This window comes from Primulina tabacum, chromosome 13 (assembly GCF_025594145.1).
Source record: "Primulina tabacum isolate GXHZ01 chromosome 13, ASM2559414v2, whole genome shotgun sequence".
Classification (NCBI taxonomy): domain Eukaryota; kingdom Viridiplantae; phylum Streptophyta; class Magnoliopsida; order Lamiales; family Gesneriaceae; genus Primulina; species Primulina tabacum.
This window is the reverse complement of record NC_134562.1, coordinates 34,680,009-34,696,230: the sequence shown is the minus strand read 5'-3', so window position 1 is coordinate 34,696,230 and position 16,222 is coordinate 34,680,009. Positions and strand designations below refer to the sequence as shown.

General features: G+C 35.6%; 2 protein-coding genes and 1 non-coding gene across 3 annotated transcripts; all 3 read right to left on the bottom strand.

Annotated features, from left to right (window-relative positions):
* Positions 1–4,014: 4,014 nt before the first annotated feature.
* Positions 4,015–4,088, bottom strand: TRNAI-AAU (transfer RNA isoleucine (anticodon AAU)). The gene has a single exon. It is a non-coding gene; the product is annotated as a tRNA-Ile (tRNA).
* Positions 4,089–5,535: 1,447 nt separating this feature from the next.
* On the bottom strand, positions 5,536–11,182 carry LOC142521710 (BES1/BZR1 homolog protein 4-like). Its single transcript, XM_075624856.1, has 2 exons — positions 10,827–11,182; positions 5,536–6,877 (listed from the first exon to the last, which is right to left on the bottom strand). The coding sequence occupies exons 1-2, from the start codon at positions 11,040–11,042 to the stop codon at positions 6,143–6,145; spliced, it is 951 nt and encodes a 316-aa protein (XP_075480971.1). The 5' UTR covers positions 11,043–11,182; the 3' UTR covers positions 5,536–6,142.
* Positions 11,183–13,649: 2,467 nt separating this feature from the next.
* LOC142521709 (U-box domain-containing protein 17-like) lies at positions 13,650–15,973 on the bottom strand. Its single transcript, XM_075624855.1, is given in 3 exon segments — positions 13,650–15,128; positions 15,130–15,702; positions 15,705–15,973. Coding segments are annotated over 3 exon segments (2,160 nt in total). The 5' UTR covers positions 15,852–15,973; the 3' UTR covers positions 13,650–13,688.
* Between the last annotated feature and the right edge of the window lie 249 nt (positions 15,974–16,222).

Below are 16,222 nucleotides of genomic sequence, written 5' to 3'. Positions count from 1 at the left end.
TAAAAAGTAATATTATTAGCATAAAAAGTAATACTTTTTCATGAATAACCCAAATAAAATATCTGTTTCACAAAATACGACTCGTGAGACCATCTCACATAAGTTTTTGCCAAATATTAATTATGAATTCATACTTTTAAAACACCAGCACATGACTAAAGATCTATTTGGCAAAAACAGAATGGAAAATATTATTACCAAATTAGTGTTAAATTTAATTACGTCAAGCAATGTTTCTTTTAATTCACGCATTGTTTGTGCTGCTCAATTTTGATTAGCTAGCTTTTAAAAATATATGGAAAAAAACTTCGATCGACCAATTTCATCACCAAATTAATTGTTATCTAGTTATATATCAAAGCCCTGCCTGCTGCTGCTTTGGACGACCCCTTTTCTTCTTCGTTCTCTCTAATTATTTATTGTTGGAAACGTAATTTATTTTTTCCCATGTCAAATAATGCATGCACGTGGAAATTAAATAAAAATGGTCTAAAATGTTGTACTGGTTTATCCGTAACCTCAATCTTCGAGTCCAAATTAAGAACCATAGAGTATTTCAATAATTTAAAATCCAATTATTTATTGGATGGTTCTGAACCCAAGCATTTTGTACTCTGTGAAGAAAAAAGAACTATTTTAAATAATTTAAATAAAAAACTCGATACGATGTTAAAATTACGGCTGACCACCTCAATCTAGGAGCTTTTACAGTCTATTGTTTTAAATTGGCTCAATCTTATTTAGCAGGATTAGGTCTTTCATGTCGACTGCAGACCCAGTGTTTATAGTTGATAGATTATTTGGAATGTCAACAATATCAAATACAATATAATGTTAGAGTGAGATGCTGGGTGTGTGTGTGAATAATTATATTTTTATATATGGATTAAAAAAATGAACATATTATTTATAAACTTTAAAATACACACCAAGAGTCACGTAAGATTAATTGAGCTCAAATATAGAAAGAGACAAAGGTCTCCAAATGTAGGAAAGTTAAAAAATAATTTCACAATCATGAGCCACAACTGACTCAAAAATATAAAAAATTAAAAGACATTGTCACATTCGTTAACTATAATTTGAATTAAAATTTTAAATTTTAATTCAAATTCTAACATATTAAATAATCATACCTTATTTTTTCACCGTGAGTTTTCTAGCATGTCGTTGGTGAAACGTATCTTCATTAATCCCAGTCTAAAAGTTGTCAGAAACTAGATGAGTGCCAACAAATAATATTAATATTAATAATAATCTAAAGATTTTTTTTGGAAATATAATCTAAATATTTACTACCCCAACAAAAGCATATAATATTTCATGTCATTATTCTTGGTGTCAAGAACATAAGTATCCTAATTGGTGGCTCGTTAAGATCATAACAAAAACAAGAAGCTAAGAAACTAAGACGAGAAAAAAATACAAAAGACACCCACAATTTTGATGCTAACGGAGTGTCCATGAAAAATTATTAGAAAAAAAACCCCATGATATCCGAATGAGAATCATGAATGGGCATCTGGTTATGCTTTCGGAGAAATTTGTGATAATTGATTAGATATCACGTACTAAACACGCATACAAACATACATATATATAAAGATGTAAACGAATCAAGTCGTTCGCGAGCTATTCGGAGCTCAATTATGTAAAAGCTTGCTCGATATCATTTGTTAAGTTTATAGAGCCGAGCTCGATCTCGATAATTTTATTGAGCAGAGCTCGAGTTTAAGGATATTCGACTTATAAGCTTACGAGCTTGTTCACGAGCTCGAACTCAACTAGTTTGTTGGACTATCAGCTCGATATCGCTCATATGCTGGACTGGAGGAAATCGACTAGTGCAGGTGGTTCATTGGGAGTTTATGAAGCATCTGTGTAGAGGGTTGGACATACTTTTAAACAGTTCCCAAATGTTGAGCCTGATAACTGAAATAGGAAGTGTGCGATCCTAATCACAGATTATGAAATTCCTTGCTCATCTTCTGTACAACTCTTCTTCAATGGCTCCAAATTTTGGCCTGAAATTGGAATCTACGTGAATAAATTTTTTGAGCAAGACAGTATAAACAGACTAATAACCAGTTTTGGCCTTGTAGAAAACCAGCCTCTGCTGAATACTAATCGAGTCAAGACCAGCAATATATTGAATGGATCAAGAAATGCGAAATCCTTTGTTGGAATGAGATATTGAGATTGAGAAGGTCAAAAATTTGCACTTCAGCCTGGGATAAACAGGTAGAATTTGCAACGAACACCAACAACAAAATTCACACGGTTCTGGGGTAGCATGAACATCGGACAAACTGAGAAAATCACTGCATATCATTCCCTCAACATGGCTGTTCCTCCTTAATGTCAAGGTAAAATATATGTATTCGGCAAATGTAACACAACAACAACATATACTAGCGACTAATAGGAAGTTTGTCTCCCATTATTGCCTTGCACGAACAATTTCTAACGAAAATGACCTCCTCAGATAATGAGTGATGAATCCATAGAAAGCTAATAAAGCACACACCACTGTACTAGAAAACATGAGGATGAATTATCAATTACACTGCAATATATCGTTAAGCATTAAAAGATCAGGGGTGTAACAGATGCAATAAAATCTATTTCATCATCAATCCTATCCCGTGTTCACAATTTTTTTTGCTTATCATTGAATAGATATCTTTAATTGTATGACTTAAATGTCTTGTAGTTCTTGAAGTAGTGTTTTGATCAGTGGGGGATTTGGTATGAGATAGATGACATCGATAAGATTGATATTTCTCACTTAGTCTCTTTCTGTAATATTTGTATGTTCCAAATAAAGCAATGACGAGCTAAGCTTAATGAATAACTCACACCCTGTTAACGGTTTGGGGGGCTGAAGCAACACGCAGTAACACCAGGTATCAAAATCGTTGAGAGTTGCTATCAAAGAAAGCCCCCTTTTCACCATTGAAGGGAATCCATGGCACATTGTTAAAGTAATAAGCTGAAGGGTGGTAGGACAGAAAGCTCAATGAACATGTGGCAAGAAAATGTAGTTAACTAAAGTGCGTATGAATTGAGTTATGAAATCACATCCATAATTTTAACCCACTTAACTTAATGGGATGATTTCGATTTTGGTAATTTCAAATTCAAATATTTGCAATTTATACTCATGACTATTAATCTTTTAAATAATATATCGCCTAAAACTAAAGGTATCAATCCTCTTAGAAGTCAGTTCCTCAAAAAAATATGATCAAATTTTGATATATGACATAAAACCAGTGATATGTACTTTCGAAAAACTTGCAATTTCAAAAGTAAAAAAATCATCTGCAAATCCACAAAGCACAGTAATCCACACCCAAATTTTGATATTAATTCCTCTGATGGCTAAAAATTTCCAATCTTGTCAAATAAAAGAGAAAATGAAAAACGAAAAAAAAAAACAAATAAATGTTACAGTTCACAGAACACACTTGGAGACAGCACAACCTTGAACAATACATCCTCAGAATACAATAAAGTGCCGAAACACAAAACATAGTTTAGCCGATCAAGAATCACAATAGAAGACCTGGGAGGGCAAACGCCAAGCTTCGGGTTTAGAAAAGCACGTGTCATCAACGGCGTCGCTTCGACACCACCGGCACTTCGGACTCTGAACGCATTCGGATCTTGTGTTCATTTCGCTGCAGTCACGAACTGGATCGACCCGATTGTAGTTTTTCAAATTCTTGTCGGTCGCTAATGTGGATAGTTTTGGCCCGCGAATCTGATTCCGACCAGCACCGTTTGCAAAAACAGAGGCGTCGGATAAGTCAGGTAAGGAAGTTAACAACAGGATTAACAGTGAAGAAAAAGTGAAGATTGCCATAGCTTATGAAAACTACGCACAGATCATACAAAAGTAGGAGTTTGGACGGAGAAAAATGTGAGAGCGAGGAAGATTAACGAAGTTTACACAGAAAACGAGCACTTTTTTATTTAAATAAAAAAGAACGTACCATCGGAAAAGATAAATGGCCCATGCAGGTCTCGAACCTGCGACCTTCGCGTTATTAGCACGACGCTCTAACCAACTGAGCTAATGGGCCTTCATTTACTAATTGTCTTATTTAGAATTAATAATCTATTTATTTTAAAGAGAAAAAATCATTACATTTGAATTTTAAATATTTAAAAAGTATAGGTACGCACATCATCCGATAATTGCATATAAATGAAAACACTAGCATTCCATATTTTATGATTCTATTTGAAATTTCGATTTCATAACAAATTTTATAAAGACAATAATTTTGTCACTTATCAATAACTGGGGTTGTGAAATATGATGAACTTTTTGGTGTTGATCAAAATATGTCCACCCGGTTTCATTCTGCCGACTTTCTTTCTTTCCTTCATGTTCAAAATAAATTTGTTGTCGATACTCTATAGTATGATTTTCATATTTCAATTTATGCTCCTCCATCTTATCATAAAAATGTAGATACAACTTAAACGAAAACATCCCATTAAAACTAAAGTAGTTGGCATAAAGAAATTCACATTTTTATATATAAACATAGAGCCCGTTTGGTATAAGAAGCTACAATTAAAAACATATTTTTTTAAAAAAAAATGCTTTTTTTAATTTTTAACTTGTTTTGGTGGGCTTCTAGTGCTTAAAAAAAGCACTTATTTAAGTTGAAATTAGAGCTTTTTTAAAAGCCATATTTTATAGTTTTTTTCACTAGCTTTTTAATAACCTTAAAAATAACATCCACCAGTAGCCTCCTCTCAATCTTTTCTCTATTCTTCTACAAGGTACAATTTTTTTTTTTCCGTCGAGGTTTTTGTTCGTTCATTTTTTTCTGCTTTCTTTTTGCTGCAGAATCTACACTCTCTATTCATTTACGTCTGTATTACGTATTGTGAATTAGATAATTATGTTACAATTCGGTCAATGATCCGATAAATCCAAGAAGTCAGGAAGGAGAAAATATTTGCTTATTCCATTTTTTTGCAACTACGTACATAATATTCATCAATTCTTGTGTATTACGTATATAATATTATATTAATTAAAATATGTTATATACCATAATATTATTGTAATATTATTTCAACATTTTATTGTTTTGGTATGAATTTAATTATTTATATTTATACATCACACTTATTTAAAAATCCGTTATAAAATATATATATATAAATTAATGAGTTAAAAAAGCACTTTAATGATATGTATCCAAACACATTTATTAATTTAAAAAATGCTTTTTATCTATTCATCCAAACACAATATTAACATAACTTTTACTTAAAAAAGCACTTTTAAAAGCCAACTTAAAAAGCATTTTTTTAATCAAAGAACTTTTGATACCAAACGGGCTCATAATTCAGATGCACTTTTTTAGCCTAGGCAGCAAAAAGAATATAAAAGAATGTTTCTAATTAATTAAGTAAAAACTCGGAGATTATTTTATCTAAGAGCGGAAAACACATTGTATTTTTTTTAAAAAAAAATGTTCGTTAAAAAAGAAGTCAAGTAACTAAACATGGATACGAACTCTCACTTACTGACCCTTTTTGCATATAAGGTACATTAAATTACAACAATCATTGAGCATAGAAACAGAATTTATGAAAGCATCACAAAGAACAACGAATCAAAAATTGGCTATGAAAAATTTTTCGGGTTGGAAAATTTTGATAAATAAAGGTGAGAACCTCAACTACATAAGCTATTCATACCCTTAACTTTTGGTTCTACGAAGACCAACGACAGCTTGTGCGATGATCCTGTGATGCATGGTAGTAAGAATCCAGTGCCTTGGTTCTTTGATAATGAATATGCGTAATCCGAACGTAACTTCTTTCATACACAGACGAGCAAAGACAAGGAACATATCTAGAAGGTTCGTTATCTTCGACATTGCAAGTACATTACAAGGATCAAAACAAGTAAGCTTATACTGGTTTCATAAATGGTTGCAGACAGCATAATCTTAAGGAACACGCGAATCTTTTTGGCAATTCCTCCACCACTTCAATTGAGATTTCATCAAATCATAATTTACCTAGCATTTAACTATGTTTCCTCTCTTTCCCCCCTTCAACAGGTAAGTCGGAAATCGAATTAAAAGATTACAGTTTATGTATCACCTCACCTGGTACCAGCATTACCAAGAGTAAGTTCAAGATCATCAGGAACACATTCATCGTGAATTCTTTCTCCTTCCCATGCTTTCACCACTCCTATGGTATTATTGCTTCCAAATGCAAACTCAGCAGAAACATCAGACATTGGAACATCAGCTGTCCGGTCAATCCCTTGTGCAACAATAGGAGAACAAGTTCCACTTTGTCCAGGAGTCCACATACAAGACCCCCCATTCGACAACGGTTCCTTGAACGTGAAAGGATTAGGTGAGACAAGGCTGAATGTTAGAGATGAGGGCCCGTTTTGAGGAGTTTGGACACCAGAAAGCCATCCTGAATCAGGTGGAGTGTGAGTACCAGAAGTTTGTGTTGTAGAATATGGTAGGAAGGGGTGGTGCAGCCCAGGCCAGAAAGAACCAGATGTTGGATCATCCTTCAATCTAGGAGTACGAACAGTTGGTGAGCTTAATGGAGGAGAGACTGGTGCACTTATCGAACCACCGGATATGTAAAGATGATGGGGAAACTTAGATGGAACAGCACGAGAGCCAGATGATAAATTTTTTAGCCATGGGATAAGGGAATTAGGATCAACGGTGTTACTGCCATTGTAGTTACAATGGTTCGAGACTGGGCTAGCAAAGGCAGACAATACAGGGCTTGGATTAACAGAGGTTCTGGGGCTTGGTTGATTTGACGTGCAAGCGCTCACCACTGCTGAGCCAATGGGCTTGCAACCCTGCAAGAGATAGAAACAGTTCAGTGGAAGTAGAAGAATACGGACATCACACCCATGTTATAATCATGATTATCTGGGAGTTTATTCCCAACATCTTATGGCAGCACTCGCCAATAAAATTTCATTCAAAATCATCTTCCTTCGCATGTCCTTATGCTGGCCCTACAGCATTGAGTTTAAAAGACAGCATTGTTATGTCAAGCTCGCAGTTGGAATGATGTTACCTTGAGAAACTAGCTGGTTCTCGATTCTTATCATGCCAAGGGAAAAAAATTTAGTATCGCGGCTCATCACTTTAAATTTGTTATTGTAATTTGTAGCTATAATGAGGACTTCAAGTATGATTCCAACTTTTCCCCTTCTCCCTGGCTAGTACGCGTAGATATTCAATCCAAATGAAAGAGATATACAGATCAACACCTAATCGCAATTCTTTATCTAACAAGGATGATCAAACACAGTCATAATTAGCTACAGAGCAACTTCCTGTTTCAATACTTGCACTTTAGATCGAACTCCTTACGAGTAGGAAAGCCATCGCAAATCGAAACTTTCGAATATATACAACAAACCCAGCTGAAAGAACGCGCCGTGCAAAAGAAAATCAGATATATAGAGATTGTTTGCATATTTGTTTGTTTGTATTTGGGAGAACATAATTTTTTTCGTAGATACTAAATAATATCATAAATTGATTTAAAATATATTTTAAGTCATTAAAATTAATAAATAGATTTTTTATATATGCAATTTAGAAAAAAAGAGATTGAAAATTGCTATAATATTATATCTATTTTTTCCCCAAAAAATGAGAAAAGATAACGATAAAAGTATCGAATTTTATTTACAAAACTAAAAAATTCCAAAAATAAAAAAAACAACCAAGGGCCAAAGGGGGGAAATTTAGGGAAAAGGGAGTGGATCATGAAGTATTTAAAAAAAAGAATCCATAAGTCAATTTACTTAAATGTCCTTGTGTTTTAAGTGTAAATATATTTTTAAATTTGATTACATAGTCTACCCACGCTTGATCTATCTAAAGTCCAAAATCGACCAAAGCTTGGATCGACCAAACAATGGTCGACCATTATTTGGTCGACCATTGATTTGGTCAAAGACCAAAGCTTTGTTGGTCGACCAAAACAATGGTCGACTATTGTTGATGGTCGACCAATGGCTGACAAAAATCTGATATATTAACGTTTATTACTTCTGTTTCTTCGACTCACTTGAAGAAGAAAAGTCGACCTACAAACCGTAGACCAAAATTTTGATCTACCCAACATTTTACTTGAGTCGACCAAAATTTGATCTTGGTCGATCAAAATGTTGGGTTGACCAAAGCTTGGTCGACCAACTCTTGGTCTTGGTCGATCAAGAGCTTGGGCTCTTGGTCGACCAACTCTTGGCCTTGCTTGACCAAGCTTTGGACTTGGTCGACGCAAACAAGGCTTGGTCGATCCAAGCAAGCTTTGGACTTGGTCGACCAAATTTTGGTCTACTCATTTAATTTATGGTCTACCCAAAATGGGTAGACCAAAGCAAGCTTTTGGTCGACCAAGCTTTGGTCTACCCAAAATAAGTAGATCAAAGTTTGGTCGACCAAAATTTTTGCTTGGCAGCTTAGATTAATCCAGTGCTTGTTTTTGTATGGTGATTTTGGGTCGACCAGGTTATTTCTGGGTCGACCTTGTTGATATTTGAGTCGATCATGTTGATCTCTGGGTCGACCCACGTTGATTTTGGGTCGATCAAGGTTGCTTTTGGGTCGACCATTTTTCTAACATATGAATCCATATATTTGAAAAATAGGACCGATGATTACTTAATTTTGACGGATAATTACATAATTTTGACCAATGTTGCATGTTTTTAACATATGAATCACATAATTTCACAAGTATGTTCTATAATGTTACATGTTATGACATATGAGTCACAATTTCACAACTATGTACATGTGTTTTGACATATGAGCCACAATTTCACAATTATGTTATATGTTTTAACGTATGAATCACAATTTCATAACTATGTTACATATTTTAACATATGAATCACAATTTCACGATTATGTTATATGTTTTAACATACAAATCATAATTTCACAATTATGTTATATGTTTTAATATATGAATCACAATTTCACAACTATGCTACATGTTTTAACATATGAATCACAATTTCACAACCAACTATATTACATGTTGTTTTAACATATTAATCACAATTTCACAATTATGTTACATGTTTGAATATATAAATCACAATTACATAATCACAAGTATGTTCTATAATATTATATGTTTTAACTTATTATGTTACATGTTTTGATATATAAATCACATAATTTCACATGTATGTTTTATAATGTTACATGTTTTAACATACCATGTTACATGTTTTGGCATATGAATCACAATTTCACAAGTATGTTACATGTTTTAACATATGAATCACAATTTCACAATTATGTTACATCTTTGAATATATAAATCACAATTACATAATCATAAGTATGTTCTATAATGTTATATGTTTTAACTTATTATGTTATAGTTTTGACATATAAATCACATAATTTCACATGTATGTTTTATAATGTTACATGTTTTAACATATGAATCACAATTTCACAAGTATGCTACATGTTTTAACATATGAATTACATGTTTTAACATATGAATCACAATTTCACAATTATGTCACATGTTTGAATATATAAATCACAATTACATAATCACAAGTATGTTCTATAATGTTATATGTTTTAACTTATTATGTTACATGTTTTGACATATAAATCACAATTTCACAACTATGTTACATGTTTTAACATATGAATCACAATTTCAATTGAATTACATGTTTTAACATAAAAATCACAATTATATTTTTTTAACATATGGATCATAATTTCACAACTATATTACATGTTTTAACATATGAATCACAATTTCATTACATAATATTACATGATTTAACATATGAAATGCATATTTAACTTGGGTCGACAAAGTAACATTTATGTATCAACTTGGGTCGACCCAAAGTTTCAGTCTTTTGAGTAGACCCAAAATTCCAGTCTTTTGGTCGACCCAAAATTTTATTGGTCGACCAAGAAGAATTCTTCTTGGTCGACCCAAAATTTTGTTGGTCGACCAAGAAGAAATTTCTTCTTGGTGGACCAACATTTTGGTGGACCAATATTTTGTTGGTCCACCAAGAAGAAATCACCAAGATGAAATTTCTTCTTGGTCGACCAAGAAATGTCTTCTTGGTCGACTAACTTAATTTTGATCGATCAATTTTTTTGTGAATTTTAATTGGAGAATACGTATGTCGACCGGAAAAGAAAAAGAAGATGACAATTAATTGATTAAGTTAAAAGTTTAATTACGGTTAATATAATAATCAGGAGTCAACTCCTTGTTTCTTAAAAAAAAAGTTAGAGTCCTTGTTGTTTAAATACTTTCTATCTCACTCCTATTTTTAAATTAGCCAGGCCAAAGGGCGTAGAGATCCATTGTTTTTCACCGCAGGCAGAATTAAAAGTGAGAAGGGAGATTATTCAGATCAAAATGGCCTTAAAAAAGATAAATAAAAATAAAAATTATTTGGCAGAAGTAATGGAATGAACTGCGACGATTAGCGAGGGGCCGGATGAAATAGATATAATATTATACGGCTCATTTTAGCAATGCGCACTGGAATGAGCGGTCCCGCAAGTCCTGTAGAGGCACCGTGACACCGTATAACTCTAACCTATCAACGTGATAAAATGGCTCAAATGCAATATGCGCATCTTAGCAGCCAGCAGCGTGAACCAAGGAAACTCAACTGCAACCTTGAGAAGTTTATTACAGCTCAAAGAGATGAATAAATTACCGCAAATCAATTAGCTCAAGCCCTAAGATCCACAGCACCGACTGTTGCAACTTAATCGTACCTTTCTGTAAGTGGTACCATCTTCTCCAACGATCCAGCCAGCTTCGTGGCAGAGTGCTTTCAAGACCTCGTTGTTGTCGCAGTGCTTGGGTAGCTTGTAATTCCCGTACATCCTCAATCCGGCAAAGATCTTGGCGGCGATGGCACGGCGGCGCCTCTCCCTGCGCTTGTTATTATCTCTCTCCTTCCACGACGACATCCGGCTTCCCGACGTCATCGATCCACTGAGCTTCGGCTGTTTAGACGGAACGGTCGTGAATCAGGACCGGGTTGCGTGGAGAGGAAAGATTATGAATTATATTATATGATTTCAAATGAAGTGGTTGGTTCTTTGGTTCCGCTCGCCGATGAAGTTCGGCAATAATACTAATAATAATAATAATATTTAATTATTATATTTAATAAACAGAAAAAGTGGAAGGGTCGATAATAGTTTCGGACATGGGAGGTAACATGTGGGATGTGGACGTATAACCCATCCCTCTCTCCCTTATTGGGCTATGAACTTGGGCTCAATACTATTAAATTCCTTACGGCCCTTAAATTATTGGTGCATTGATGGGGGTACATATATATACACGCACTAATGCTTGTCTTATATGCTATGTTGTGTAATTATAAATTACTCTGTTATGCCAAGATGATATATCTGACAGCCAGTTAGTTCCCTTGCTTTGTAAGGGGTGCATGAATCAACCATTGATATATCATAACTACACAGCTGTAGAAGGGCGGCCTAATAAAGCTTTTCTCAAGGGAAGATTTTACGGCTCGTGGGAATTGGATGCCGATCAGAGCTAAGAAATGGAAGGAAATATTTCTTATCATTTTGTTACTTGGATGAAGAAACTTGGAGAAGGGAGTTGGATCTTTCACCATGTTTTGAGGACCTCAGTGAAGTATCCATGGTTGATGCTTTACCTGAGAGCAGATGCTACAGTTGGATTTTCTGGTGGATACCACTATCCCACAAAAGGGATGTTAAAACTTGTGAGTAAATATCTAAGCGTGATGGACTCGGCGGGTCAAGGGTATGATTGTCCTTCAAACCATGTTCTTTTTCAAATTGATTCATACTTTTTCCAGAAAAAAAAAAGTATATACCGATCCTAGGATCCAATATATCACTCCTTCTGACCCGTCTTTATGCGTCTCGAACAAAATCCTGGATCAAACACCGATCTCAGTGGATTTTGATTCAATCCGTTTTTGGAACTATTATTTCAAATTGAATCACTGCATCCAAGTTCAAGAAAGCACACTCGTTTCCAGATTCCAAGAAAATCTGCTTACTTTTCTTGGACAAAAACACCTGTCTTGCCTTTACTCCTTTTCATGAAACCTAAATTCCTTGATGCAGATACCAGAATCACCAAATTTCAAGGTGATGTTCAGCTTGAATGTAATAAAAGCCGGTGGCCCGAGCAGCCAGTTCTATCTAATGGACATAGGAAGCTGCTGGAAAAAAGAATCCCCAGCCTTGTGATGGCGACGTAACTTCAGACCTCTCACATTACAGCGAAATGATACGGAATCCAGAAACACCATCATGGTGCCATTCATATGACTTCACTATGCTCTCCATACCACACATTCTTCCCAAGTATTTCAAGACTAGGGTTTTCTCAAGCTTCGTTTATCAGCTCAATAAATATGTAAGTACGCCAATCTCTTTCTCTCCGCATGCATGCCTTGTGTTAACTTTCTCTCCGATGTGGTCTGGTGGTTGTTATGTAGGGATTCAGAAAGATCCGCCGCAATAGATATGAATACGCGAATCTGTGGAAAAAGAATGGCTAAAGAACATTAAAAGACTGAACGAGAAATTTCAAGTGACAAAAAAGAGAGGATGATGAATGCTGCTGCAGAGCAAGAACTGCAGATTTTGATGACATCAAAATAACATGAAAGAGAGAATTCAGAAGCTCAAACAGAGTCTAGGAAACATGGAACATCAAATTACCAGCATAAAAAGTAACGCGAGGTTTCCTGAACTTAGTGAGGACGAAGGGAGCTTAACATTCTTTTTAAAGCATCTGAAAGAAACAAAAGATCCCGCAAGCAAAAATGACGTGAAAAAGCCAAGAGTGACTAGACTAAAGATTACAGAAAGTAAAGTGAACAAGGAAGATAAGATAGAAATTTCCACACCAAAAGTTTCCTCAGCGGACAATTCGGGAAACTCCATTCAGGCAACTAAAGAAAATGCTGAAAGTTACGGATTATTGAAAAGAATACTAGAGGATGATACATGGTTCAGTATAGAAGGGGAGGGAGACATGCAAATGAACCATTCCAAAGCTATTGTTGAACTTGGTAAGATGGTGGAATCATACAGAGCTATGGACGGGGTGAACCTCGAGGAAAAAGCCTCAGATCAGGAAGTGGATGATAATATTCCTATAGACTTCTGGGTATGATATGAACTGTACGGCAGTCAATTCTAACCATCATCTCATTCTATTTCTACTCGTCTGCTGATATCCCACAATGTTTTGGCATTGACTATATGTATATATTATGTCACAGCATACTTCAAACGACAGTCTGTTTTTAACCAATTACCCTATAAAGATTTGATTTCCAAATTTCCTACTAATATCACACTGCTCCAGAAACCTTTATGAATAAACATGTCAAGATTAGCAGCATCACATACAACAAAGTTAACCTCCAAGCTTGAAATAGATCTTTAAAGATATAACTTTGTATTTCCTTTTCATAAGTGAAATAAGCAATATAGATGGATGATAAATGGACGACAGCAGTTGAAATATGTGCTCAAAATTAGAGAGAGAGAGAGAGAGAGAGAGAGAGAGAGTAATGAATGGGGTAAACATAACCATGAATGTTCATATAACCACTATAATACAGGTGCCGAAATGGACACTGCCATCGTAGCATCACCAGCAAAATTTGTATCTTGTGCAGCTGAGTTTCCAGCAAATGCATACCCAACACCCAATCCGCCAAAATGGAAGGAGGCATTTTCAGACCTCTGGAAGACTCTAGCAAGTGATGCTGCTTTTCTCCTGGCACGCTTTGTCCCTGTAAAGAGCAAACTCTGCAGTAAGCCAACCAATGCTGGAGCCTTCACCACCTTCTCTGTGGTGGCTGACCCACCACTTCTACATAATTCAAGCAAAGTCGCTACAGCGTTTTCTTTCCCCTTCGAAGTGCCAAAACGCATCATTCCAATCAGACCAGGAACTGCATTTTCCTCATTTCCGACTGCTTCAGCCCCTATTGGCTGCCGTACAATCAGGACCAATGCACCTGCAGCTTCTTCAGACACGCCGTCACATTCTAGAGCATCAACTAGTGCTGTTACAGTCCCTGACTCTATCATTCTAGCACAATTCTCGATGTGGGTTGCTAAATTAAACAATGCTGTCACAGCATCTTTTTTACCTCTAGCTGTCCCCTCTTTCAACAGTTCTGCCAAAGCTTTGATCGCTCCATCTTCTTGAGCTATCTGTTTCTTATAGTTGTGAACAGCAGAGAGACTGAACAACGTGGCCGCTGCATTTTCCCTGGCCTCGGTTGTGATCCCATATTTTAGAACTCCGACAATATCGCCTAAACACCCTTCTACATCCATGATTATGCTTTTGTTCTTATCGTAGATAGACAAATTCAACATTGCAGTCACTGCATTCTCCTGTGCTAAGGCGTCTGAAGAGGAAAGAATCATTTTCAAAAGCGGTATAGCATCAGCCTCAGCAATGCAAGCCTGATTCTCCCTTCCTCTTTTTGCTAACAATCTAATCTCCCTGGCAGCCACAGTCTTCGATCTCGCTCTACCATTTGATAGCTGTTCAATAAGCAGACGCGTTGTGGCTTTAGTGGCTTCAAGTGCTGCCTTGCTTGGTGAGGCAAACACTGCATTTTCGGATAAATAATCTGCATTTTCGGGTAGATCGTATGGAATCCCATTAGCTAGACACCATTGCATAATAAAATTTCTCAAAGCCCGATTTGGCACCAAACGAGTATGGAGGAGCATCTGCCCCGTCTTTGGGCAAGTACTATGGCCCTCCCCCATCCATCTGATAATTGATGCACGATCGTACGTCTGCCCTGTTGATACTATGACAGGATCCTTCATCAAATCCAGTGATATTGGGCAACAAAAATCCTTGGGGATGGCCATAAAAGTATCAGCAATCTTCTGAGTGATTAACCCCTTCTTGGGCTTCTTACGCTTCCAGTTTCCTAATTCGCCTTCTTCATCCTCAAATCGAAACAGCAAGAACCTACAGTACCGTATTAAAGCCACAAATCCATTTAGAACCGATGTTGTTGGATGTTGGTTCAACATCCCCATCATGATTCACAATCTGCTCCTCTAAGAACACAATCTCGACTCTACAACTTTTCACGTCGCAAATACTCAACTTTTCCACCAGAAATGCGGACAATTCATTCTTCCCAGGAACCCTTCCATTCTCAAATTCATTCAAGAAATAATAAAACTTCAACCTCAACAAATCGTCATGCTTGTTAATGGACAATTTTGAATTCCTTGTTTGTTCTCTCAACAATACAACCAGTTCTTTAACATCTTCGGACAAGTTAGTGTCACTCAAAGGGAAAATATCCAAAAGGGTGGAAATATCCAGGTTCAAATCATGGAAATGGCCAGAAATTGAGTGGTTTTGAAGCAACAGCCATAACTTACTGGACCCTCTTACAAAATCAATCAAAATTTTCGCTCTATAAAGCAGGAGGTACAACTCCTTGAAGCATAAAAACACGGTGAAAGACACTTTCGAGAATCTCACATCACCGAAAGCATCCAAGAGAACGGAAATATCCTGAACTTTCCGAATCAAAGATCTTGTATTCCTGCCATGGAAAATGGCGTAAAGCCACAGTCACCTGAAAACGATGAGACCAGCTCTGTACAAATAGCGCGTAAATCCTTTATAACAGAGGCATCCGATAGATCCACCGGCGCCAGAAACGCGTGCATAGACGGCAACGTCCGCCTCCTCAAAGACGAAAACATAGCCGCTGAAGCCATTTATCACCAAAACTATATGCAAACACTAGACGGGTGATCCATAATTACACGATTTACAAGAATTCGATGCTTGTTCCATGCTCTAGACAACTAAAAAAGATAAGCTAGATGATTTACAAGAATTCGATGCTTGTTCCATGCTCTAGACAACTAAAAAAGATAAGCTAGATGTACCTGTTACTGTGAATTTACATAAATATTTTTATTTTCATTTAATAATAATCATGTTTTTTTTTTTCATATATTCTTTTAATAATAATCATTAATATATTTTTATTTTTTTTCGTATATTTTTTTAATAATAATCATTAATACATTTTTATTTTTAAATTACTTTCATTTAATAATAATCATTAATACATGTTTTCTTT